This window comes from Sapajus apella, unplaced genomic scaffold (genome assembly GCF_009761245.1).
Source record: "Sapajus apella isolate SASKATOON/1434 unplaced genomic scaffold, GSC_monkey_1.0 scaffold36, whole genome shotgun sequence".
NCBI lineage: Eukaryota > Metazoa > Chordata > Mammalia > Primates > Cebidae > Sapajus > Sapajus apella.
The window spans coordinates 1724796-1750057 of NW_022436976.1; the positions used below are offsets into that span (position 1 = coordinate 1724796).

Below are 25262 nucleotides of genomic sequence, written 5' to 3' on the forward strand. Positions count from 1 at the left end.
TCACTTTTTCCGGTGCCTCCTTGAATAGGTTAAAAACTGACCTTCTGAATTCTTTCTCTGGCAATTCAGATATTTCTTCATGGTTTGGATCCATTGCTGGTGAGCTAGTGTGATCTTTTGAGAGTATTGAAGAACTTCCTTTGTCGCATTACCGGAATTGTTTTTCTGGTTCCTTCTCTTTTGGTTAGACTATGTCAGAAGAAAGATTTGGGGCTCAAGGGCTGCTGTTCAGATTATTTTATCCTATGGGGTGATACCTTGATGTGGTGCTCTCCCCCTTCCTCTAGGGATGGGGCTTCCTGAGAGCTGGATAGTGATTGTTATTACTGTTGTGGGTCTAGCCACCTAATGGAGCTTGGGCTGGTACTGGGGAGGGTCTCCAAAGAGTCCTGTGATGTGATCTGTCTTCAAGTCTCTCAGCCATGGATACCAGCACCTGTTCCAGTGGACGTAGCATAGGAGTGAAGTGGACTCTTTGAGGGTCCTTGGTTGTAGTTTTGTTTCATGCACTGGTTTTCTCAAATGCTGGTTGTGCTAGCAGTAAAACTGTCACATGGACAGACTCAAATCTCTGGTTTGCCAGGATGTTACAGGAAGTGGAATTAGCTGTTGTTTTCTCCTTTCTTGTAGCAGGGTTGTTATTTTATAAGTTGCTGTAATGGCCTGAGTTGGTTGGGCTCCAGCCAGGAGGTGATGCTTTCAAGAGCGCATCAGCTGTGGTAGTATAATGGGGATACACACTTGCCCTAAGATCGCCTGCCTAAGTATTTTGTTTTCTCAGGTGATGTGTGGGGCCATAGAGCCACCAAGAGATTAAGTCTTTTGTCTTTGGCTATCAGGGCAGGTAGATAAAGACCATCAGGTAGGAGGAAGGTTAGGGATGTCCCAGCTTAGACTTCTTGGGTGGGGCTTGCTGCAGCAGCTGTCGGGGATGGAGATGTGGTTCTCAGGACAATGGAGTTATGTTCCCAGGGGGATTATGGCTGCCTCTGATGCATCATGTAGGTCACCAGGGAAATGGGGGAAAGTCTGCAGTGACAGGCCTCACTCAACCCTTCTGCAGCCAGCAAGCCCAGTCTCACTCCCTTTGTGCCTCCCCACCCCCGACAACACCAAGTTTTTATCCTGGCAGCCAGTGATCAGGGCCGAGATTCCCCCCAGGCTGCAAGCCTCCCCATGAGAAAGCAAGCAGGGCTTTTAGGCCCCACCCCTCCCAGCCTGCCACTGCTTCTGTTCCCTGTCTGCACTTTCCATTCATCTCCCTCCCCTGAATTCTGCACAGGAAAATTCACAGTTGGTCAAAATTATTACAAAGCTCATCTGTAAATTTCCTTCTCTGTGTGGTCCTTCCCCAATTCCATTGGCAGCCCTCTCGAAGGACCCCAGTGAGATAAAAAGTCAGAAATGGCTTCTCTGGTGACTGGGAGTACCTACAGGGCTCTTTCCGCTGCTGCATCTACTTTTACATTTTGCTCAGTTCTCTAAATTCATTTCAGCTCTAGGTAAGGTGAAATCCCTCTCCCATGATCTGAGTTTTCAGGTTCCTCAGTGAGGATGTGTGTTGGGTGGTAGACTTTCCCCCTTCACACTCAACATTTTTCAGCTGTCTTAGAGTTTGTAGCCACAGGTCACATTTTCAAAGGGTCTGTGAATTTTTTCAGTGTTCTTGGTATGTTCCTGTGGTAGTTCTTCAAGCAAAAGCTCATAATGTCTCCACATACTGTTCTGTTCATCTCAGTGGGAGCTCTAAGTTAGTCATGCCTCCTATCTGCCATTTTTTTTTCCTGGAGACTTTTTAAATACATCACTGAAAGCACAATCCATGAAATAAATAATTGATACACTGGTCTTTATTATAATTAAAAACTTCTGCTCTGTAAAAGATATCATCAAGAGAAAGAGAAGACAAGCTGCAGACTGGGAGAAAAATACTTGCAAAAGACATATCTGAAAAAGTATTGTTATTCAAAATATATAAAGAACTCATATATTTTTGTTTTTGAGATGAGGTTTTGCTCTATTGCCCAGGCTGGACTGCAGCCTTGAACTCCTGGGTTCAAGCAATCCTCCCACCTCAACCTACTGAGTAGCTAGGACCACAGGTGCATACCACCAAACCCAGCTAATTAAAAAAAAAATTTCTTTCATGGAAAGAGGATCTGTCTTTCTTGCCCAGGCTACTGTTGAACTACTGGCCTCAAGTGATCCTCCCACCTCTGCCTCCCAGTGTTGAGATTACTGGCATGAGCCACTGTGCCCAGCCTAAAGAACTCTTAAAACTCAACAATAAGAAAATAGACAACCCCATTAAAAAATCAGAAAAAGACCTGATGAGATACCACAGTAAAGAAGACATACAGATGAAAAATAAGTATATGAAAACACACTCAGCACCATATGTCATTAGGGAATTGCAAATTAAAACAACAAGATACCACTACACACCTATTAGAATGGCCAAAACCGGTAATACTGATAATTCCAAATACTGGCAAGTATGTGGAGCAAGAGGAACTCTCATTCATTGCTGGTACAAATGTAAAATAATACAGCCACTTTGGAAGATCAGCAGTTTTTTACAAAGCTATGCTCTTCCCATACAATGCAGGAATTGTACTCCTTGGTATTTAAAAAAAAGGAATTGAAAACTTATCTACACAAAAACCTGCATACAGATATTGATAACAGCTTTATTTATAATTGCTTTATTTATAAATTAAAACGGGAAAAAACCAAAAATGTCCTTTAGTAGATGAATGAATAAATACATTGTGATATATCCATTCAATGGAACATTATTCAGTGCTAAAAAGAATTGAGCTATCAAGTCATGTGAAGACAAAGAGGAAGCTTGAATGCATATTACTAAATGAAAAAAGCCAGGACTGGTGTGGTGGCTCACACCTGTAATCCCAGCACTTTGGGAAGCTGAAGTGGGTGGATCACAAGGTCAAGAGATCAAGATCATCCTGTCCAACATGGTGAAACCCCGTCTCTACTAAAAATACAAAAAATAGCTGGGTGTGGTGGCACATACCTGTACTCCCAGCTACTTGGGAGACTGAGGCAGGAGAATCGCTTGAACCTGGGAAGTGGAGGTTACAGTGAGCTGAGATCATGCCAACACTCCAGCCTGGCAACAGATCGAGACTCCATCTCAAAAAAAGAGAAAAAAGCCAATCTGAAAAGGCTACATACTGTATGATTCCAATTATATGACAATCTGAAAAGGAAAAACTTGTAACAGTAAAAAAATGAGTGGTCGACAAGGGTTGTGGGGAGGGATGTATAGATGCAGCACAGAGGATTATTACAGTAGTATTTTCATCAGTTTGGGCTGCTATTACAGAATACTACAGACCGGTTAGCTTAGGCAACAGAAATTGATTTCTCATAGTTCTAGAGGTCAGGGAATCCAAGATCAAGGTGCTAGCACAACTGGTATCTGGTGAGGGTGCACTTCCTAGTTTGCAGACAGCTATTTTCTCATTATATTCTCACATGGTGGAGAGAGAGAGAAATCACCTGTCTCCTATCTTTTCTTATATGGGCACTGGGGTACTAATTGAATTCATGATAGCTTGACTCTCAAGACCTAATTACCTCCCAAATGCCCCATCTCCAAATATCATCACATTGGGGATTTAGGTTGCAACATATAAATTTTTGTGAGGATGGGGTGATTGGTAAAGTAGGGGCAAACATTTAGTCCACAGCAGGCAGTCAAACTATTCTGTGTGATACTATGGTGGTAGATCATGTCATTATACGTTTGTCAAAACTTACAGCCTGCACATAAGAGTGAACCCTAAAGTAGGGATTTTGGGTGATGATTTGTCAATGTATATTCATCAATTATAACAAATGTACTACTCTGGCATAGGATGTTAACAGAGTGGGAGAGGCTATGCATATGTGGGAGCAGGGAACATATAGGAACTTTTTACTTTCTGCTCAATTTTGCAATAAACCTAAAACTGCTCTAAAAATAGTCTATTTTTTTAAAAATTAAAGAATAAATATTTCCCAATACACAGAACACAGACACTCTCTTCTTTATATATTATGTACAATTATCTTTACACTACAGAGTTAAATAGTTGTAAAGTAGACCATACAATGCACAAAGCCTACATATTTATATCTGACTTTATGCAGAAAAAAACAAGCCAACCCTGAATTATAAGATAACTTGCTGAAAACTGGCTTACTTGATGTAGAAAAATTGAGGTCCATTAATATCTCCCACCATATGCAAAGTTAAAGTACAATGGAATTTGATATGAAGGATAAAACTATTACAGAAAATGCAGAAGAATGGTGAATTAAGGGTAGAGAACAGCTTCTTTAAGAAGATCATAAAAGCACAAACTATAAGGATTAATATACTTAATATTGACATCATATATCAAAATTAAGGACTTTCATCCAAGGAAAAACACAGTGGAAAAGGAGATAGATGACAACTGGAAGAAAATACTTACAATGTTTAAAACTGGCAAAGAATTAATATCCACAACATACAGAACACTACTTGCACATCAAAAAATTTTGGAAAGGATGTGAAAGTAGGTAAATAAAGGGCATCATTTTTCTCCTATTTTATTCTATTTTCTCTCCCCATATTCTTCACAATAAACATTGTTTTTGCCTGTGCATCCTAGAAAATTGTTAAAATTGTTGCATTTTTACTGTTAGCCTGTTTCACATTTTCTTTTCTTTCCTTTGTTGTTGTTGTTTATTTATTTATTTATATTTATTTATTTATTTTTTTGAGACTGGGTCTCTGTTGCCCAGGCTGGAATGTAGTGGTGCAATCTTGGCTCACTGTGATCTCAACCTCCCAGGTTCAGGCAATCCTTCCACCTCAGCCTCCCAAGCAGCTAGAACCACAGGCGTGGGCCACCATGCCCAGCTAATTTTTGTATTTTTGGTAGAGACAGGGTTTCACTATGTTGCTCAGGCTAGTCTGGCACTCCTTGGCCTCCCAAAGTACTGGGATTACAGGTGTGAGCCACCATGCCCGGCCTATCTCACATTTTCTAGGCTACTTAAAAAAAATTCTCGTTTAACACTAAGTCAGTGAAACTTCCACATGAAGACAAACTGCTAGAGAAATTCAAGATCTTTAGGTTGTAAATTTAAAATGCCATATTATAAAACACTGTTGAGCAAAAGATTCTTGTGTTATTTGGATCAAATTTGAATCAGGGTACAAAGCTTTTTGTGCTATGATATACAGAACAGAGCACAGATGCTTGAAAGGATTAACACAGCACAAAACAATGTCCATTACTGCCCACTGAAAAATGAGCCACGATCTTTACCATAAACAAGTGACTTTTTGAAAGCTAAAAACTTAATGCCTACTGTGAACTAAATTTTCTAAGTAAGAATAATTAGATGGCTGAAAACTTTAGTATGTGTTATATTTATAATAAATCCTTCAGCCATCTGACTCCAGTAATTTTCCACTCTCACTCTTTTCCCTTCTTCTCCACCCTCAATTTCCGCACACACTCAGATTAAATATTTGTTAGAACAGTGCTACTTACAGAGTGGGACCAGCAGCAGCAGCAGCAGCAGCAGCAACTTCTTGCTAGAAATGCAAAACCTCAGGTCCTACTGAATCAGTCTGCTTCAATAAAAACTCTGGTGACTCATGTACACATTAAAGTTTGAGATCCCCAGACCTCCCTTTTGAAACTATTTATCTCTCTGCAGGGGTTCCCAAACCCCAGGCTGCAGACTGGTACAGGTCTGTGGCCTGCTAAGAACCAAGCCGCACTGCAGGAGGTGAGCACTGAGCAAGAGAGCAGCGGTTCCGTTAGATTCTCATAGGAGCAGGAGCCTTACTGTGAACTGTGCATGGGAGGAATCTAGGTTGCAGGATGTGTGCTCCTTTATAATCCCTCTAATGCCTACTGATCTGAGGTGGAACAGTTTCATCCCCAAAACATCCTCCCCAAATCCCCTGTCTGTGCAAAAATGGTCTTCCATGGAACAAGTCACTATGTTGTGCAGGCTGGAATGCAGTGGCTATCCACAAGCTGGATGATTGCGCACCTCTGATGAAAACGGCTCAAAAAGGCATTTTTGCCTAATAATCCTTCGGAAGTGACTTAAAAGAGGGTCAATCATGTATGCTTTTATATACATCGCCTGTCCAACTACTTCTTCCTGGACACACATATTAAGATAATTATCTGGCAGAATATTCTTTGCCTGAGCTAAACCCAGAGATCTTTTAAACGCTTGCTGACTCACAGAACCTGGCACTTCGGGCTTTGCTGCTGCTACCTGGTGAAGAGGAGGGGTACGAACTCTAGGAGGCCGTCGGTCACGTCCGAACTATCAAGCCGACAGGACTAGTAGCCGAACACCCCTTTTGGTCATGCACCGCCGACTCTCATCTTTAAGATTCACGACCGATTGTCTGTTCGGTTTCTCACAGGCGTCTTCCTTTCGTGCACTAAGAGAGAAGAGCAGCGGCGGCCGCAGCAGGGCGCTGGGGTTGCGAGTCCAGCGGTGGGGCCGGGCGCCCTCCCTCCCTGCCGGCCGGGAGATGCGGACGCTGGCTCCCGGCTCCCTCAGTGCCTTCCGATGCGAGCTCAGGGACCTCGCTTTTCCTATTCCTCGAGCGCTCGCCGCACTTTCCAGCATCTCAGAAATATGACCCTTGTCACAGACTTTCGTGATCGTGCACTTTAAAGAAAAGCCAGAATGAATAAACTTGTCCGAATGAACTTGTCAGTTTAATGTGACGTCCTGGAGGGAAAGGACCATATCTTTCTCATCCCAGCTACCACAGCACCCAGCAGTCGGCTTGGCGCTCAGTGTTTCCCTAAGCATCAAAACAAGAATGACTAAAGAAACAGAAAAATAAATGCATGTAGAAACAAGAAATGAATGCATGAAAGAATGAAGAAAAGAAAGGGCCAGGCGCAGTGGCTTACACCTGTAATCCTAGCACTTTGGGAGGCCGAGGCAGGAGGATCGCTTGAGTCCAGGAGTTCAAGGTTGCATTGATCCATGATCGCAGCTCTGCCCTCCAGCCTGGGAGACAGAGTGAGACTCCGTCTAAAAAAACCAAAACAAACAAACAAACAAAAAGCCCCACAAAAACAAACAAAAAAAGACAGGATCCCCCCAGAGGGCCACGAGTGCCGGGTGCCGCAGCCCGGGGCCGGTGCGGAGGGTGCGTGGGCCGCTTGGTCTTAGCGCCCACCGTCGGGATCCCTCTGCAAGGCGCTTCTCCCGCAGACACTCCAACCCAAAGCGGGCCGCACCGCCTAGCTGGGCCCTTGGTAGGAGAGCGCAGGGGCTGCGGGTTGGTGCCCAGACAGGTGCAGCCGTCCCATGCTCGGCGTCATCCTGCAGCTCCCGGGCCGCGCCATGCCTCAAGGCATGGAGGCGCTGGACCTGCCGGTGTGGAACTGCGCCTTGGACCTGTCCTGGGGCGGCACCACAGCTCAGTGCCCCAGGTCTCCCATTGGTACGCCCCACGCCTCGCTGGGGGCCCCATCGCGGCCCCTTTCGGGACTGCTTACTTCCTTGGCTCTTACAGCGCGCGCGCGCTCCTTGGTTCCATTCCCTACGGCCCCCACCCCGCCTCCTCGTCACCGCCCCCAGTCTCCCGGGGCTCGGGAAGACTGGTCAGCTGACGGGTCGAATAAGGGCCCCAAGTGGGAAAGCTGCAGTTCTGGGTGGGAGGCGGCGGGGCGGGGCGGGGCGGCGCCTTGGGGGCGGGGCGGGAGCGCCTGGCCACGCGCCGCATCCTGTCCGGAGCGTACAGAGCAGCCTTTCAGCCGCCCGAGCAGGGCCCGCCGCAGCCCGCTGCAGCCCTCCTCAGCCGCGCCTGCCCTCGGGCCGGGGTCTGCACGCACTGCACTGCCGGTAGGAAGGGTAAGAGAAGGGGGACCCGCTTAGAAGGGCTCCAACTTCAGCGGACGCGTTCCGGCTAGGGCGGAATGAGTCTGCTGTGAACGCTTTTTCCTGCTCCGAATCCCGAGACCCATGGAAAGTTTTGAAGGAGGAGGCGTGGCCCGGCAGCCTTACCGTTTTCCCCAGGCGAGGATTCCGGAGAGAGGATCAGGTGTTTTCAGGTTAACCGCCAGGTGAGGAGTCTGGGCTGCATCTTTCAGGATGCCACTCTGGAGAAATCCTCCTGAAGTCGATGGCTTTACTGTCCTAGACTAGAGCTTGCTTGCTGCCTTGGGAATGCTTGTATTAACTGCTTCCAGTTAGTTAAATAAGGCTGGGCTGTGCCTTCCGGAACAAACAGGCCTTTCCCTCAGGTGGGAGGGTTGTAGTGTGGCTAACCCCAGTTCCTCGGCCTTTGTGAAAAGGCTCACAGTTCAGCCGGTTGGCGCTGCCAGCGGGCTCCTCCTCTGTGGTCAAAGCTCCAGTCACCCCAGCACAGTTAAGCGAGGTTGTGAGTACAAACAGGCCTTGGCTCCCTCGTTCCCTGCTCTCCAAACAGATATATATATATATATATATATATATATATATATCTGAAATATATATGTATGTGTGAGTGTGTGTGTGTCTCTGGTTGCACAGTACTTGTGGGAAACAAAACTGTGTGTCGTAAATTGAAAATAAAGAAAAGGTTAGTAGGAGAGAGGTGGGAGAGGTTTCTTATGGGTGTCAGGATGCAGATTCTGATATTTTATGTTGAAGGAACCAACTACATAGTTCTCCCCAGAAATGGGATGTGGGTTTCACACTCAGCAGCTACTCACCACCTCTGTGATGTGATAACCAAAATCGGAGTTTCGGGAAATTTGATAGCTTTCTCCTATTGAGTCAGAAGTTTCTTGAGACTAGCCAGTCTTCCTCTTCATACCTTAAGAGGAGTCAAACGTCCTCTGCCGTGAACTTTCCACAGGCACACCCTTCTCCTTTAGCAAGCCCTTCCTAGGTCAGTTTCTGTGGCCAGTACTCTAAAAATGGCACATTTCCCATACAGAAGCCATCATAATACCAATTTTATTTAAGCTCCTGTAATAAAAACTGGGTGATTCCTGGTAAAGTATTTGAGGCAGCCACATTTTTTTTCTGTGAGGGAGGAACATATCAAAAGTGTTGTTTTTAAAAATAGAGTAATAGGTATAAATATTTTAATGAAGCAAGTGAGAAGAACTGAGAGACATAGTTTGAGGAGAGGGGCACAGAATACAGAACTGAAAGTCAAGAATGATCATATTCAAAAGCTGATCTCTTTGGCTAGGTCTCTGTCAGTGAAGCGAAACCTAGAATAAGACAATTTTAAAACAGGTGGAAAAAGAGATGGCTTTGTGACTATAGCTATCAAAGTAAAAATAGTAGCCAAAGAAAACTCTTCTGTCCAAAAAAAGTTAAAAAGCCCCTGAAGCTGGGCTGTTTTCTTTAGCTAAGGCCTACAATCTAAGTTCCTTTTTTTTTTTTTTTTTTTGGAAATGGAGTCTCACTCTGTTGCTCAGGCTGGAGTGCAGTGGTGCAATCTTGGCTCACTGCAACCTCTGCCTCCTGGGTTCAAGCGATTCTCCCACCTCAGTCTCCCAGGTAGCTGGGATTACAGGCGTGCCCCACCACGCCCAGCTAGTTTTTTGTATTTTAGAAGAGAAAGGGTTTTACTGTGTTGCCCAGGCTGGTCTCGATCTCTTGACCTTGTGATCTGCCTGCCTCGGCCTCCCAAAGTGCTGGGATTACAGGCATGAGCCACCTCGTCCAGCCGTCTAAGTTCCACATGTCAATTCTGAAGAATTAAATCAGTCTTTAGTGAGCTCTTATGTCACATGTTAAGGGGTTCATAGAAAAAAGTGCAGGCATACCTTGTTTTATTGTGCTTTGCTTTATCACACTTTGGTTTTTTTTTTTTTTTTACAAAGTGAAGGTTTGTGGCAACCTTGTATCCAGCAAGTCTATTGGTGCCATTTTTCCAACAGCAGGTACTCACTTTATATCTGTGTCACATTTTAGCAATTCTCTCAATATTTCAAACTTTTTCATCATTATTATTATATCTGTTATGGTGACCTGTGACCAGTGATCTTTGATGTTACTGCTGTGATTGTTTTGGGGTGCCATGAACTGTGCCCATATAAGACAGGGAACTCAATAAATGTTGTATGTGTTCTGACTACTCCACCGACCAGCCATTCCCCTCTTTTCCTCTCCTCAACCCTCTTTATTCCCTGAGGCATAACAATATTGAAATTAGCCCAATTAATAACCCTTCAGTGGTCTCTAAGTGTTTGAGTGCAAGGGACAATCACAGGTCTCTCACTTTAAAGCTAGAAATGATTAAGCTTAGTGAGGAAGGTATGTTGAAAGCCGAGGCAGACCAAAAGCTAGGCATGTTGTGCCATTTAGCCAAGTTGTGAATGCATATGAGAAGTACTTTTTTTTTCTGAGACAGAGTCTTACTCTCTCACCCAGGCTGGAGTGCAATGGTGCAATCTCGGCTCACTGCAACCTCCATCTCCCAGGTTCAAGCGATTCTCTTGCCTCAGCCTCCCAAGTACCTGGGACTATAGACACATGCCACCATACCCAGCTAATTTTTTGTATTTTTTAATAGAGACAGGGTTTCACCATGTTGGCCGGGATGGTCTTGATCCCTTGACCTTGTGATCCTCCCTCCTCAGCCTCCCAAATTTCTGGGATTACAGGCATGAGCCACCGTACCTGGCTGAGAAGTTCTTGAAGGAAATTGTGAGTGCTACTCCAGTGAACACACAAGTGATAAAGAAGCAAAACAGCCTTATTGCTATTATGGAGAAAGTTTTAGATAGAAGATCTGGATAGAAGATCAAACCAGCCCCAACATTTGCTAAGTCTAAAGCATAATCTAGAGCAAGGCCCAAACTCCCTTCAATTCTTTGAAGGCTGAGAGAGATGGTGAAGCTGCAGAAGAAAAGTTTCAAGCTAGTTGAGATTGGTTCATGAGCTTGAAGAAAGGAAGCCATCTCTATCACATATAAGTACAAGGTAAAGCAGCACATGCTGATATAGAATCTGCAGCAAGTTATTTGGAAGATCTAGCTAAGATCAGTGGTGAAGGAGGCTACTTTAAACAACACATTTTCAGTGTAGACAAAACAGTCTTCTATTGGAAGAAGATTTCCATCTAGGACTTTCCTAGGTAGAGAGGACAAGTCAGCATCTGATTTCAAATCTTCAAAGAGCAGGATGACTCTCTAGTTAAGAACTAGTGCAGCTGGTAACTTTTAAGTTGAAGCCAGTCCTCATTTACCATTCCATAAATCCTAGGGCAGTTAAGAATTATGTTAATCTACTCTGCCTCTACTTTGTAAATGGAACAGCAGAGCCTAGATGGCAGTACATTTGTTTACAGCATGGTTTACCTTTTAAGCTCATGGTTGAGACCTACTGCTCACAAGATTCCTTTCAAAATATTAATGCTCATTGATAATACCTCTGGTCACCAAAAAGCTCTGATGGAGATGTACAAGGAGATGAATGTTGTTTTCATGTATGTCAACACAACATCCATTCTGCAGCCCATGGATCAAGGAGTAATTTCAACTTTCATGACTTATTATTTAACAACTACATTTTGTAAGATTATGGGTTGCCATAGAAAATTATTCCTCTCATGAATCTGGGCAAAGTAAACCCTCTGTAAAGGATTCATCATTCTGGATGCCATTAAGAACATTCATGATTCATGGGAGGAGGTCAAAATATTAATATTAACAGGAGTTTGGAAGTTGATTTTAACCCTCACGGATGGTTTTGAAGGGATCAAGACTTCAGTAGAGGAAGTATTAGTCAGTGCAAAAGTAATTGTGGGTTTTGCTGTTACTTTTACTGGCAAACAACACAATTACTTTTGCACCAATCTACTAACCACAGATGTGGTGGAAATACCCAGAGCACTAGAAGAGAAGCCTAAAGATGTGACTGAATTGCTGCAATGTCATGATCAAGCTAGAATGGATAAGGAGCTGTTTGTTATGGGTGAGCAAAGAAAGTGGTTTCTTGAGATGGAATCTACTCCTAGTGAAGATGCTATGAACACTGTTGAAATGGTAACAAATAATTTAGCATATTCCATAAACATAGTTGATAAAACAGCAGCAAGTTTTGAGAGGACTATCTCCAGTTTTGAAAGAAGTTCTACTGTGGGTAAAATGCAATCAAACATCATTGCTTGCAACAGAAAAATATTTTGTGAAAAGAACAGTTAATTGATATGTCAAATTTCGTTGTTGTCTTCCTTTAAGAAATTGTCCCAGCCACCCCAACCTTCAGCAACCACCACCCTGATTAGTCAGCAGCCATCAACAAGGAGGCAAGACCCTCCACTAGCAAAAAGATTACAGCTTACTGAAGGTTCAGATAATTGTTAGCATGTTTTAGTAATGAAGTACTTTTAAATGAAGGTGTTTTTTTTTTAAAAAGACACAATGCTATTGCAGACTTAATAGACTATGGTATAGTGTGAACATAACTTTTATATGCACTAGGAAACAAAAAAATTTTTGTGACTTGCTTTACTATAATATTTGCTTTATTGTGGTGATCTGGAACCAAACTTGCAGTATTTCTGAGGTATGCCTGTAATTTTATTTCCAGATTTCATTTTATCAAACTGCAGTGTTCTGTTCAATATTAAATGTTTAAAGCTGTGTTTTCGGTTTGTTTATTTGTTTGCTTTGGCAAGCATCTGAATTTTTTTTTTCTCCCCACTCCTCTCAGCCTGCCTATAGCTGAGCTTTCTACTCCGTCTTGAGCTTGGACCTCAGCCCCTTTTTCCTGGTGTAAGAGACTGTGTCCAGGGAATGTTGTCCACACTCCTTTTCCCTCAGCTGGGTGGGTTGTTTCCTTTCTTCTCTTTTGAAGGTTGGGTTTTGTTTTCTCCCCTTGAATACATCTCTGTAGTTTCAGCCTAAAACATCTGCCAGGTAATAATTGGTAAGTCATGAGGCAGAATATTCTCAAAAATTGTCTTTGTTGTAATTCTAGAAGACCCACAATTTAAATGATGGCCTTAAAAAAATCATACTACTTTATACCAACTACAGGAATTTGGTAGAGATAGAGAGAATATAGGGATTCACCAACATGACAATGAGGTAGCCGTGTCCAAAATTAAGGTAACCTCAATGCTTTGAGGAAAAAATGATGAATTATTTCTTTATAACTTCTTTTCCTTAGGGAGGGTCATCACCTTGACTTTATTAAGTTGGGCTCTTACTGAAAATGTTGAAGAAAGAAAAATGTTAGGAAATATCATAATTCCAGTCATTTTCCTCAGCTTTAATGGCATGTGGAATCCTTTATTGCTGAGAAATGGAGTTTCCCTTTCTTTACCTCTGCCTCAGAGAACTGTTTCTTCAAGTTTTCAAAGGAGTATGACTTGTTTAGAACAAGAACTTTAAAAATATGCAGCTCTAGTTCTGCCTTCCTGGTGTTCTGAGGCAGCCAAGTGGTGCTCAGAGGTGGTTTTTAGGAACTTGGTGGCACGGTTGTCAGTAGGGAAACTCCTGAAAGGTTGGCATGTTCATCTTTCAGGAGTGGCTCTAATAGAAAATGAAAAGCCCCTGTGGCCTTCCTTCAAGGGGCTTCTTAGGATTAGAATGACCATGCCATTTATGTTCTGAGAGCTGTGCTGAGAAGGGAACCGAAGTTTTCTTCTTTGCCTTTTTTTCCCCTCAACTTCATTGAATTGAGGCCTAGCTACCCTACTTAGCTACCTCAAAACCTCAGTTGGCTAGACATTTTTCTTTCTTCCTCTCTTGTGAGACTAGCAGATCACGAGGAAATTTGTTCATAGTAGGAACTGGAGACTGAAAAAATGATTTGGGAGTTGTTAGGATTGGTCCAAAGTCTTTCATCTATTGGACTGCCCCCTGACGTCATCCTAGTCATTACTATAGAAACATTGACTTTTAGTCATTGTATCTATCACTCCTTCCACCCTCTACCCCAAACCAATCACGCACAAAGTAAGGCAGGGAAATACCTGAATACCTGATACATATCAGACTCTTTCTTTTTGAAATAGCCCATTTTAACTCATAATGACAATTCAAGAATTCACATGTTAATTACCAAAAATGAAGAAAATATGAAAAACTTAATGAAGAAAATTAAGATTACCTATAATACTACCTCACAGAGATTATAAAAATATCAAGGTTTTTTTTTTTGCTGGTTCATGTTCTTCTCGACTTTAAAATGTCTACACACACATATAAACATTTTTTTTTGGTTGTTTTCCAGTCTGGGTCTTGTTCTGTCACTCAGGCTGGAGTGCAGTGGCACAGCGATAGCTTATTGCAGCCTCAAACTTCCAGACTCAAGCAGTCCTTTTGCCTCAGCCCCCTAAGTAGCTGGGAATGCACGTCCCTGCCACCACTCCTGGCTAGCTTATTTATTATTATTATTTGTAGAGATGGGGATCTCCCTATGTTACACAGGCTGGTCTCAAACTCCTGGGCTCAAGGGATCCTCCTGCCTTAGCTTCCCAAAGTTCTGGGATTACAGGTCTGAGGCACCATGCCCAGCCTATGCTGATTTTTGAAAAATAGCAGCATAGGCTGGGCATGGTACCTCAGACCTGTAATCTCAAATCTATTCTGTAACTGAAAAAATTACAATATGTCATAGACATCTTTAAGTCAGTGCAAAGTTAAAAATAGGGCTTCAATTAACATTTTTGTAACTATCTTTCTAATTCATTATTTTAAAAATTATATCATAAATACATAGAAGTTTGATTCTTAAGTCACAGATACTTTTATAGATACTGCTCAAGTGCCAAAGTTTACATTTCTTTTAATAGTTTTAAAATCATTCCTCATAAATAAAAATTAAGATAGGTTTTTACCAATCTGATTGTTAGTAAATTAATATTGTTAAATGTTCACTGGCTTGTTCAGATCCATTGCCTGTAATATTGGATTGCCTCTTTCTCACTAATAGTCTGGAGCTCTCTACAGTTAATAATAGATAGTTAACTTTTGCCTGTGTAAACATTGCATATTTTTTTCCAAGTCTGTTTGTCTTTTAACTTTTTGAAGTCTTAAATTTTTATATTAAGAGCTGTCAGTCATTTTTATATCTTCTAAATTTTTTTGTACTTAAAAAGGTATGTTACTGGGCATGGTGGCTCATGCCTGTAATCCCAGCATTTTGGGAGGCCGAGGTGGGTGGATCATGAGGTCAGGAGTTAAAGACCAGCCTGGCCAACATAATGAAACCCCGTCTCTACTAAAAATATAAAAATTAGCCAGGTGTGGTGGTGGACGCCCGTAATCCCAGCTACTCAGGAGGCTGAGCCAGGAGAGTCACTTGAAACTGGAAGGCAGAGGTTACAATGAGCTGAGATCATGCCACTGCACTCCAGCCTGGGCAACAGAGTGAGACTCTGTCTCAAAAAAAGAAAAAAGGAAAAAGCCATGTTAAATTATTTTTAAAATCCTACATCTTATACTGCTATCAATTTTATTTTAAAAATATGTCTACATTTTATTTTTGCATTCAGTTTGAGAGAGTACTCTAATTTTCTCTTTCCCAAATGGATAGAAAATTATTATAATAACAACTCATTGAATAATTTATTCTTTGGAAAGACTTTAGGAATAATGAGTAAAACAAAGTAGAGTTTCTATCATCAGCAACCAGACAACTAAATTACCTACAGCTCGCTAATGTATCTTGACTAAGCAAGACTTTTGAATACATTTTTAATTCACTTTTTAATGTTGATATTTTAGACTTTCTATTATTTTTGTTATTAATATTGTTGTTATAATTTGATCACAAAAGGTATTAACCAAGGAAAAGTTCATGTAGTCAAGGTTGATGTCTCATTATTGATTCATTTCTTTTTTCCAACAAATTTTCATTGAACACCTATTACATGCTAGATACTGTGCTGTATGCTGGGCTATTTGATAATAAGCAAGACCCACCCTTCATTAAGTCCCTTGTAGGAAAGACCAATAAAGATTGTGATTGTAATTATGAAGGAAATAAAGTCATGATAGAGGCAGTGGGGAAGGCCACATTAATAGAGTGGTCAGAGAGCCCTGTCTACAGAGGTATCATTTGTGCTGAGATGAAGGATGACAGGAAGGAACCAGACACACAAAGAGCTAGGGGAACTGCATCTGAGCTTGTTTCAAATTTTTGCAGTTGCGAATTGTGCTGCTATGAACGTGTGTGCAAGTATCTTTTTTCACATAATGACAGTCACCCAGGCTGGAGTGCAGTGGCGCAATCTCCACTCACTGCAATCTCTGCCTCCTGAGATCAAGTGATTCTCCTGCCTCAGCTTCCCGAGTAGCTGGGATTACAGGCATCTGCAACCAAGCCCGGCTAATTTTTTTGTATTTTTAGTAGAGATGGGGTTTCACTGTGTTGGCCAGGCTGGTCTTGAACTCCTGACCTCATGATCTGCTGCCTTGGCTTCCCAAAGTGCTGGGATTACATGACCCACCAAGCCTGGCCCATATAATGACTTCTTTTCCTTTGGGTAGTTACCCAGTAGTGGGATTACTGGATCAAGTAGTAGTTCTACTTTTAGTCTTTTAAGGAATCTCCACACTGTTTTCTATTGTGGTTATACTAGTTTACATTCCCATCAGCAGTGTAAAAGTGTTACCTTTTCACTGTATCCCCACCAACATCTATTTTTTGAATTTTTGATTATGACTATTCTTGCAGGAGTGAGGTGGTATCACATTGTGGTTTTGATTTGCATTTCCCTCATCATTAGTGATGTTGAGCATTTTTTCATGTATGTTGGCCATTTGTATATCTTTTTTTGAAAATTGTCTATTCATGTCCTTAGCCCACTTTTTTATGGGATTATTATTATTATTATTTTTCTTGCTGATTTGAGTTCCTTGCTGATTCTGGGTATCAGTCCTTTGTCAGATATGTAGATTGTGAAGATTTTCTCCCACTCATTGGGTTGTCTGGTTGTCTGTTTACTCTGCTGATTGTTTCTTTTGCTGTGCAGAAGCTTTTTCTTTTTTCTTTTTTTTTTTTAAGACAGAGTTTTGCTCTTGTTGCCCAGGCTGGAGTGCAATGCAATGGCGCCATCTCAGTTCATCACAACTTCTGCCTTCCAGGTTCAAGTGATTCTCCTGCCTCAGCCTTCCAAGTAGCTGAGATTACAGGCGTGCCACCACACCCAGCTAATTCTGTATTTTTAGTAGAGACGAGGTTTCTCCATGTTGGTCAGGCTGGTTTTAAACTCCCAACCTCAGGCGACCCGCCCACTTTAGCCTCCCAAAGTGCTGGGATTACAGGTGTGAGCCACCACACCCAGCCCAGTTTCATTCGTCTACATGTGGCTTGCCAATTATTCCAGCACCATTTGTTGAATAAGATATCCTTTCCCCACTTTATGGTTTTGTTTGCTTTGTCAAAGATTAGTTTGCTGTAAGTATTTGGCTTTATTTCTGGGTTCTCTATTCTGTTCCACTGGTTTATATGCTTATTTTTATATCAGTACCATGCTGTTTTGGTGACTATGGCCTTATAATATAGTTTGAAGTCAGGGAATGTGATGCCTCCAGATTTGTCTTTTTGCTTAGTCTTGCTTTGACTCTTCAGGCTCTTTTTTGGTTCCATATTAATTTTAGGATTTTCTTTCTAGTTCTGTGAAGAATGATGGTGGTATTTTGATGGGAATTGAATTTGTAGATTGCTTTTGGCAGTATGGTCATTTTTACAATATTGATTCTACCCATCCATGATCATGGGATGTGTTTCCATTTGTTTGTGTCATTTATAATTTATCTTAGCAGTATTTTGTAGTTTTCCTTGTAGAGGTCTTTCACCTCCTTGGTTTAGAATATTCGTAAGTATTTTTATTTTATTGCAGCTATTGTGAAAGGAGTTGAGTTCTTGATTTGATTCTCAGCTTGATCTGCAGCTGAAGCATTTGGTTGAATAAGTACAGATCACTACTTTGAGGAGATGGGTGGAGGAACAGGTGGAGGGCAGCTTTGAGAGACCAATTAGACCTGTGGATGGAGCTTCAAAAAAGGGATTGCAAAAGAGATTTGCTGGATATGCAAATATGGAAACCCACATCATGTGGAGAGTATTTAAAGTCACAGCATTGGACAAGCTGTTCTAGAACAAAGGAACCCATACTGTGCCCCAAGATACTCTGACATCAAGAGGAGGGAGGTGTCCTGACACTGACAGAAGAGGCTGTCCCAGGGAGGCAGTGGTCAGCTGTATCAAATGCTGCTGAGCCACTAAGCCTGATAAGTGTTTGTTAGAATCTATAGCAAGAGATGGTTTACCCTGAGTGTTTTAACAGAGTGATAGAAATGGGAACCCAGTGTTTTGTTCTAGAAAATCTATACCACAAAGTCAGCTTGAGGAGATAAATGCTGGATTCATTCCATCAGATGGCTTTACTTTTTTTTTCTTCTCATTTTGTTAATGTGATCATGTAGAAGTTTCCCGAATGTATGGACTAGGATGGCTGTTTGCCAAAATGTCACGTTTTTAATTTAAATTTTATTTCAGTTTTTCTTTTTGAGACAGGGTCTTGCTCTGTTGCACAAACTGGAATGCACTGGTGTGATTATGGCTCACTGCAGCCTTGACCTCCCCAGGCTTAAGTAATCCTCCCACCTCAGCCTCCCAAGTAGGTGGGACTACATGCCCAGCTAACTTTTTGTATTTTTAGTAGAGATGGGGTTTTGCCATATTGCCCAGGCTGGTCTCAAACTCCTGAGCTCAAATGATCTGCTGCCTCGGCCTCCCAAAGTTCTGGGATTATAGGCATGAACCACCACACTTGGTCATATTGAGTTATTTTGTCCTTTGGTATTAATATGTTGCTTGCCTTCAACAAAACAGGAAGAAGAGAGGAATGGATACTAGACAGGCAACTAGTAGTGTCTGTCACAGAAGTCTCTCAATTTACTTTTCAGGCTTCCTTTTCCATGAAGGGATTGAAGGATATTCTCCACAAAATGGGAGAGTAAAGAAAGAAGCAGACCTGGGATCCAAGAGATGGGGATTCCAGTTTAGGAAGGCAGTGAAGGAATTCCCAAAGTTATGGCCTTGAAAAGTGATTAGAAAGCAACCAGGTAGATTTGAGCAAAAGGATGAGGGCTGTAGGAATTGATGTCTCCGTGGAAGAAAGAAATTGACAGGGTACCTGGCTTGTGTGTATTTAAGAGTGCTGTCAGATTCAGCCACAGTTTGTTGATAAAGGTATAGTTGACATGCAGAAAACTAAACAAATGGGGAAAAGGGTAATTAACTCCAGGAAAATAGTTCGAATGAGGAAGAATATAACATTACAGTATGTGAATAGCTCAACTATGAAGAGTTTTTGCATATTCACTTCATAAAATCTGAATGTTAATTTATCCAAAATTTGTATTAAAACTTTGTTAGGAAGATGAGTGGGGGAGGTGAAAATAAATCCATATTTTCCAATGGAGGATACGAATTGACAATATCTAAAATGAAAAAATAGTGGCATAGGTATTATTTAGAAATTTTAAAGTAAATGACTTTTAAAAGACAGATAAAAGGAGTTGCACCTAAGGAACAGAAATCAGAGGTGGAATTTATTAAAAATTCATTTAAAATTATGTATAGGCCAGGCACAGCGTCTCACATCTATAATCCCAGCACTTTGGGAACCCAAGGTGGAAGGCTCATCTGCGTCCAGGAGTTTGAGACCAGCCTGGGAAACGTGGCAAGACCCCATCTCTACAAAAAATTTAAAAACTAGCTGAGCATGGCAGCACATACCTATGGCCTCAGCTACTCTGGAGGCTGAGGCGGAAGGATTGCTTGAGCCCAGGATGTTAAGGTTCCAATGACCCATGATTGCATCACTGCACTCTAGTCTGGGCGACAGAGTGAGATCCTATTTCAAAAAAAGAAAAAAAAAAGAAAAGAAAAATACAGTTATGTATATTATTAAATTTGTTTGGGGGAAATAAAGATGGTGGGGAATTAGGTGAAACCAGATCATGCAGAGCCACACAGATTTGGGTTGCTGGTGTGGGGACCTGGGAGGCTGGTTTTACCACTCACTGTAATGAGGATACAGAATGAAGGATGGATTTGGGAAGTGGTTTGCCCTGCCTACCCTGCCTCATCCTCTGAGGCTGATAAGTTGTATTTGCGAATAAAAAGAAGAAAATTCTGGCCGGTCTCAGTGGCTCACACCTGTAATCCCAACATTTTGGGAGGCCAAGGTGGGCAGATCACCTGAAGTAAGAAGTTTGAGACCAGACTGGCCAACATGGCAAACCCCTGTCACTAGTAAAAATAAAAAAATTAGCTGGACGTGGTGGCAGGCGCCCTGTAGTCCTAGCTACTCTGGTGGCTGAGGCAGGATAATCACTTGAATCTGCAAGTTGGAGGTTTCAGTGAGTCAAGATCATGCCACTGCACTCCAGCCTAGGTGACAGCATGAGACTTCATCTCAAAAAAACAAAAACAAAAACAAAGTTTGTGTGCTGCTACACCAATATATGATACCTAAACAGATCTGGTAGGAAACATGATGCCTATTAAAATTATTTTCTGTTTGTTGGGGCTAGGGGAACAAACATCAATTTCTTAAAGCTAACAAGTTTATAATATCAACTGGGACAACAAAGAACAACCTCAGCTGAGGTGTGGTCAGAGCTCTGAAACAATAAGGAAGTAGTTTCAAATGTTTTTTATAATTTTTTCCCATCAGTTAAAAGAACATCCACCCTCTTTAAATATGTATTCATTTACATATCATATGCAGAAACATATGTATATTATGAAACAGATAAAATGAACGTTTTGAGGAATGGGATAAATGAGGATATTAAAAATGAATTGCCAGTCTGGGCACAATGGCTCACTCCTGTAATTCTAGCACTTTAGGAGGCCAAGGCCTGAGGCTTGCTTGAGGCCAAGAGTTCAATACCAATCTGGCCAACATAGCAAGATCCCATCTCTATTTTTTTAAAATTAAAATAGAAAAAAAATGAATTGCCAAATGCAGCAACTTCATCTTATGACTTCATAGTGTCATTAGCAAGTATCTTATGGTACTATATATACTTAGAGTCATACACCTCATTGAGCAATCATAGTTTTCTTGATAAATCTGCTTTTCCCCCTAGCTTCTTTTCAGATCAGATACGCTTTTCATATTTTATTTAAAAACCCATGGTTAACAAAATTTAGAGTGTCAGCTCTCCTGTTTTTTTATATTAATTTGGGCTTACATTAGTTTTATAATAAACCTAATTTTTTGCCATTATTCTTTTTATTTTTAATTTTGTGGGTTCATTGTAGGTATAATATGGGATTACATATTACATATTGTAGGTATAAAATGGGATTATACCTACAATGGAGATGTTTTGATACAGGCATGCAATGCATTATAATCACATCATGGAGAATGGGGTATCCATTCCCTGAAGCATTTATCCTTTGTATTACACACAGTCCAATTATACTCTTTAATTATTTTTAAGTTTACAATTAAATTATTATTGACTATAGTCACCCTGGTGTGCTAGCAAATACTAGGTCTTATTCATGCTTTCTCTTTGTACCCATTAACCCATCCCTACTGCGCCTTCAACTGCCACCTCTCTGCCACACTATTCTTCCCAGCCTCTGGTAACCATCCCTCTACTCCCTCTGTCCAACAAATAAATTGTTTTGATTTTTAGATCCTACATATAAGTGAGGACATACAATATTTATCTTTTTGTGCCTGGCTTATTTCACTTGTCATAATGATCACCAGTTCCATCCATGTTGTTGCAAATGACAGTATCTCATTTTTGTGACTGAATAGTACTCCATTGTGTGTATGTACCACATTGTCTTTATCCATTCATCTGCTGATGGACGTATAGATTGCTTCCAAATCTTAGCTATTGTGAACAGATCTGCAACAAACATGAGAGTGCAGATACCTCTTCGATATTACTGATTTCCTTTCTTTTGGGCATATACCTAGCAGTGGGATTGCTGGATCATATGGTAGCTCTATTTTCAGTTTTTTGAGGAACCTCCAAACTGTTCTCCATAGTGATTGTACTAATTTACAATCCCACCAACAGGGTATGAGGGTTACCCTTTCTCAACATCCTCACCAGCATTTGCTATGGCCTGTCTTTTGGATACAAGCCATTTTAGCTGGGGTGAGATGATATCTCATTGTAGTTTTGAATTGCATTTCTCTAATGATCAGTGATGTTGAGCACCTTTTCATATGCTGGTTTGCAATTTGTATGTCTGCTTTTGAGAAATGTCTATTCAAATCTTTTGCCCATTTTTTGATCAGATTATTAGATTATTTTTTATAGAATTGTTTGAACTCCTTATATATTCTGGCTACTAATCCCTTGTCAGATGCGTAGCTTGCAAATGTTTTCTCCCTTTCTGTGGGTTGTCTTTTCACTTTGTTGATTGTTTTCTTTTCTGTGCAGAAGCTTTTAAACTTGATTTGATTCCATTTGTTCTTGTTTGCTTTGTTGCCTGTGCTTGTGGGGTGTTGCTCAAGAAATTTTTGTCCTGGAGATTTTCCCCAATGTTTTCTTGTAGTAGTTTCATAGTTTGGGGTGTTAAAGTATTTAATCCATTTTGATTTGTTTTTTATATGGTGATAGATAGGGGTTTAGTTTCATTCTTTTGCATATAGATATCCAGTTTCCCCAACACCATTTATTAAAGACACTGTCTTTTCCCTAGTTTATGTTCTTGTCACCTTTGTCAAAAATGAGTTCACTGTAGGTGTGTGGATTTGTTTCTGGGCTCTCTATTCTGTTCCATTGGTCTGTATATCTGTTTTTGTGCCAGTACCATGCTGTTTTGGTTAGTATAGCTACATGATATAATTTGAAGTCAGATAATGCGATTCCTCCATTTTTTTTTTTTTTTTTTTTTTTTTTTTTCTGCTGAGGATAACTTTGGCTATTCTGGGTCCTTGGAGGTTCCATATCAATTTTAGGGTTTTTTTTTCTATTTATATGAAGAATGTCATTGGTATTTTGATAGAGATTGCATTGAATCTGTAGATTGCTTTGTAGTATGGACATTTTAACAATACTGATTATTTCAATTTATGAACGTGGAATATCTTTCCATTTTTTGATGTCCTCTTCAATTTCTTTCATCAGTGTTTTACAGTTTTCATTTAGACCTCTTTCACTCCTTTGGTTAATTTCTAGGTATTTAATTTTATTTGTGGCGATTGTAAATGGGATTACTTTTTAATATTCTTTTTCAGATTGTTTGCTCTTGGCACATAGAAATGCTACTGATTTTTGTATGTTGATATTGTATCCTGCAACTTTATTAAAATTGTTTATCAGTTCTAACTGTTTTTTAGTGGAGTCTTTAGGTATTTTTCCAAATATAAGTTAATCTCATCTGCAAACAAGGATAATGTGACTTCTTCCTTTCCAATTTGGATACCCTTTATATTGCTCTAGCTAGGACTTCTAGTAGTATGTTGAATAACAGTAGTGAAAGTGGGTGTCCTTGTTGTGTTCCAGATCTGAGAGGAAAGCCTTTCAGTTTTTGCCCATTCAGTATGATACTGGCTGTGGGTATGTTGTACATAGCTTTTATTATGTTGAGGTATATTCCTTCTACATTCAGTTTATTAAGAATTTGTATCATGAAGCAATGTTGAATTTGATCAAATGCTTTTACAACATCAATTGAAAAGATTGTATTGTTTTTATTTTTCATTCTGTTAATACGATGCATCACATTGATTGATTTGCATATGTTGAACCATTCTTGCATGCCAGGGATAAATCCCACTTGGTCATGATGAATGATCTTTCTAATATATTGTTGAATTTGGTTTGCTAGTATTCATACATGTGTATAGTTTCCAAAATTCCTTTTGTTATTACTTTCTAGTTTTATTCTGCTGTGGTCAGAAAAGATACTTGATATTATTTCAATTTTATGAGTGTGAGGGTAGAACAAGTCTGCTGTTGATGAAATCCCTCATCTTTTGTTTGTCTGGGAAAATCTTTATTTCTCCTTCATGTCTGAAGAATATTTTCACCAGACCTACTATTCTAGGGTAAAATTTTTTTTTCTTTAGCACTTTCAATATGCCGTGCCTCTCTCTTTTGGCCTTTAAGATTTCCACTGAAAAGTTTACTGCTAGATGTATTGATGTTCCATTGTATATTATTCTTTTCTCTTGCAACTTTTAGGATCCATTCTTTATCCTTGATCTTTAGGAGTTTGATTATTAAATGCCTTCTGGTAGTCTTCTTTGGATTGAATTTACTTGGTGTTTTATAACCTTCTTGTATTTGGATATTGATATCTTTCTCTAAGCTTGGAAAGTTCTTTGTTGTTATTCTTTGAACTTTCTATTCCTATGTCTTTCTCTGCCTCCTTCTTAAGCTAATAACTCTTAAATTTACCCTTTTGAGACGATTTTCTGGATCCTGTAAGCATGCTTCATTATTTTTTATTCTTTTGTCTCCTCTCACTGTGTATTTTCAAATAACCTGTCTTCAAGCTCACTAATTCTTTCTTCTGCTTGATCATTTCTGCCATTAAGAGACTATGCTGGGTCAGACCTGAAGCCAGCACAGCACTGGGTCTTGCCCAAGTCCTGCTGTAACTACTTCCTGGCTACTGCCTATGTCTGCTCAAGGTTCTGGGACCCTACAATTAGCAGGCAGCAAAATCAATCAGGCCTATGTTCTTCCCTCCAGGATGTGTGTTCTCCTAGGCCTCTGGTGGGTTCAGAGGTGCTGTCCAAGATTGAGGGACTAGAATAAAAAACCTTAGAAGTCTACCTAGTATTTTGTTGTATTGTGCCTGAGCTGGCACTCAAATTACAAGATGCAATTCTTCCCAGTCTTCCTTCCCCTTTCCAAAAGTAGAGGAGCCGTTCCCCATGGTCATCACCACCAGAGTCCCATGGGCAGTACTGCCAGACTACCACTGATGTTCTCTTAAGGCCCAAGGTCTCTTAAGTCAGCTTGTCATGAAGGCTGTCTGGCCTGGGACTCATCCTTCAGGGCAGTGGGCTCCCTTCTGGCCCAGGGAAGGTCCAGAAATGCCAGCCAAGAGTCAGCTCTTAGATTTGAGGACTCCGCTTATTGCTCTAGCCCCCATAGCCAAGATGAGCCTGAAGCCAGCAAATCTCAGAGGCTCACCTAAGGCCCTCGACATAGTACCTGGGTGTTGCTGCTGCTTATTCAGTGCCCAAAGGCTCTTCAGTTAGCAGGTGATGAATGCTGCCAGGACTGGTCTTCCCTTCAGGG

At 40.9% G+C, this 25262-nt stretch overlaps 1 protein-coding gene and 1 long non-coding RNA gene across 4 annotated transcripts in view; both read left to right on the forward strand.

Moving 5' to 3' along the window:
* Positions 1-374: 374 nt before the first annotated feature.
* On the forward strand, positions 375-703 carry LOC116563689. The gene is made up of 2 exons (XR_004274520.1): positions 375-512; positions 669-703. It is a non-coding gene; the product is annotated as an uncharacterized LOC116563689 (long non-coding RNA).
* Positions 704-7782: 7079 nt separating this feature from the next.
* Positions 7783-25262, forward strand: part of MCOLN2 (mucolipin 2) — a 69075-nt gene continuing 51595 nt past the window's right edge. For 2 of the 3 annotated variants that reach the window (XM_032296402.1, XM_032296404.1), the window contains exon 1: positions 7783-8117. In XM_032296402.1, coding sequence (XP_032152293.1) covers positions 8017-8117 — 101 coding nt within the window. In that variant the 5' untranslated portion in view covers positions 7783-8016. The remainder of the gene's footprint in view (positions 8118-25262) is intronic. The other variant, XM_032296403.1, reaches the window with a different exon arrangement.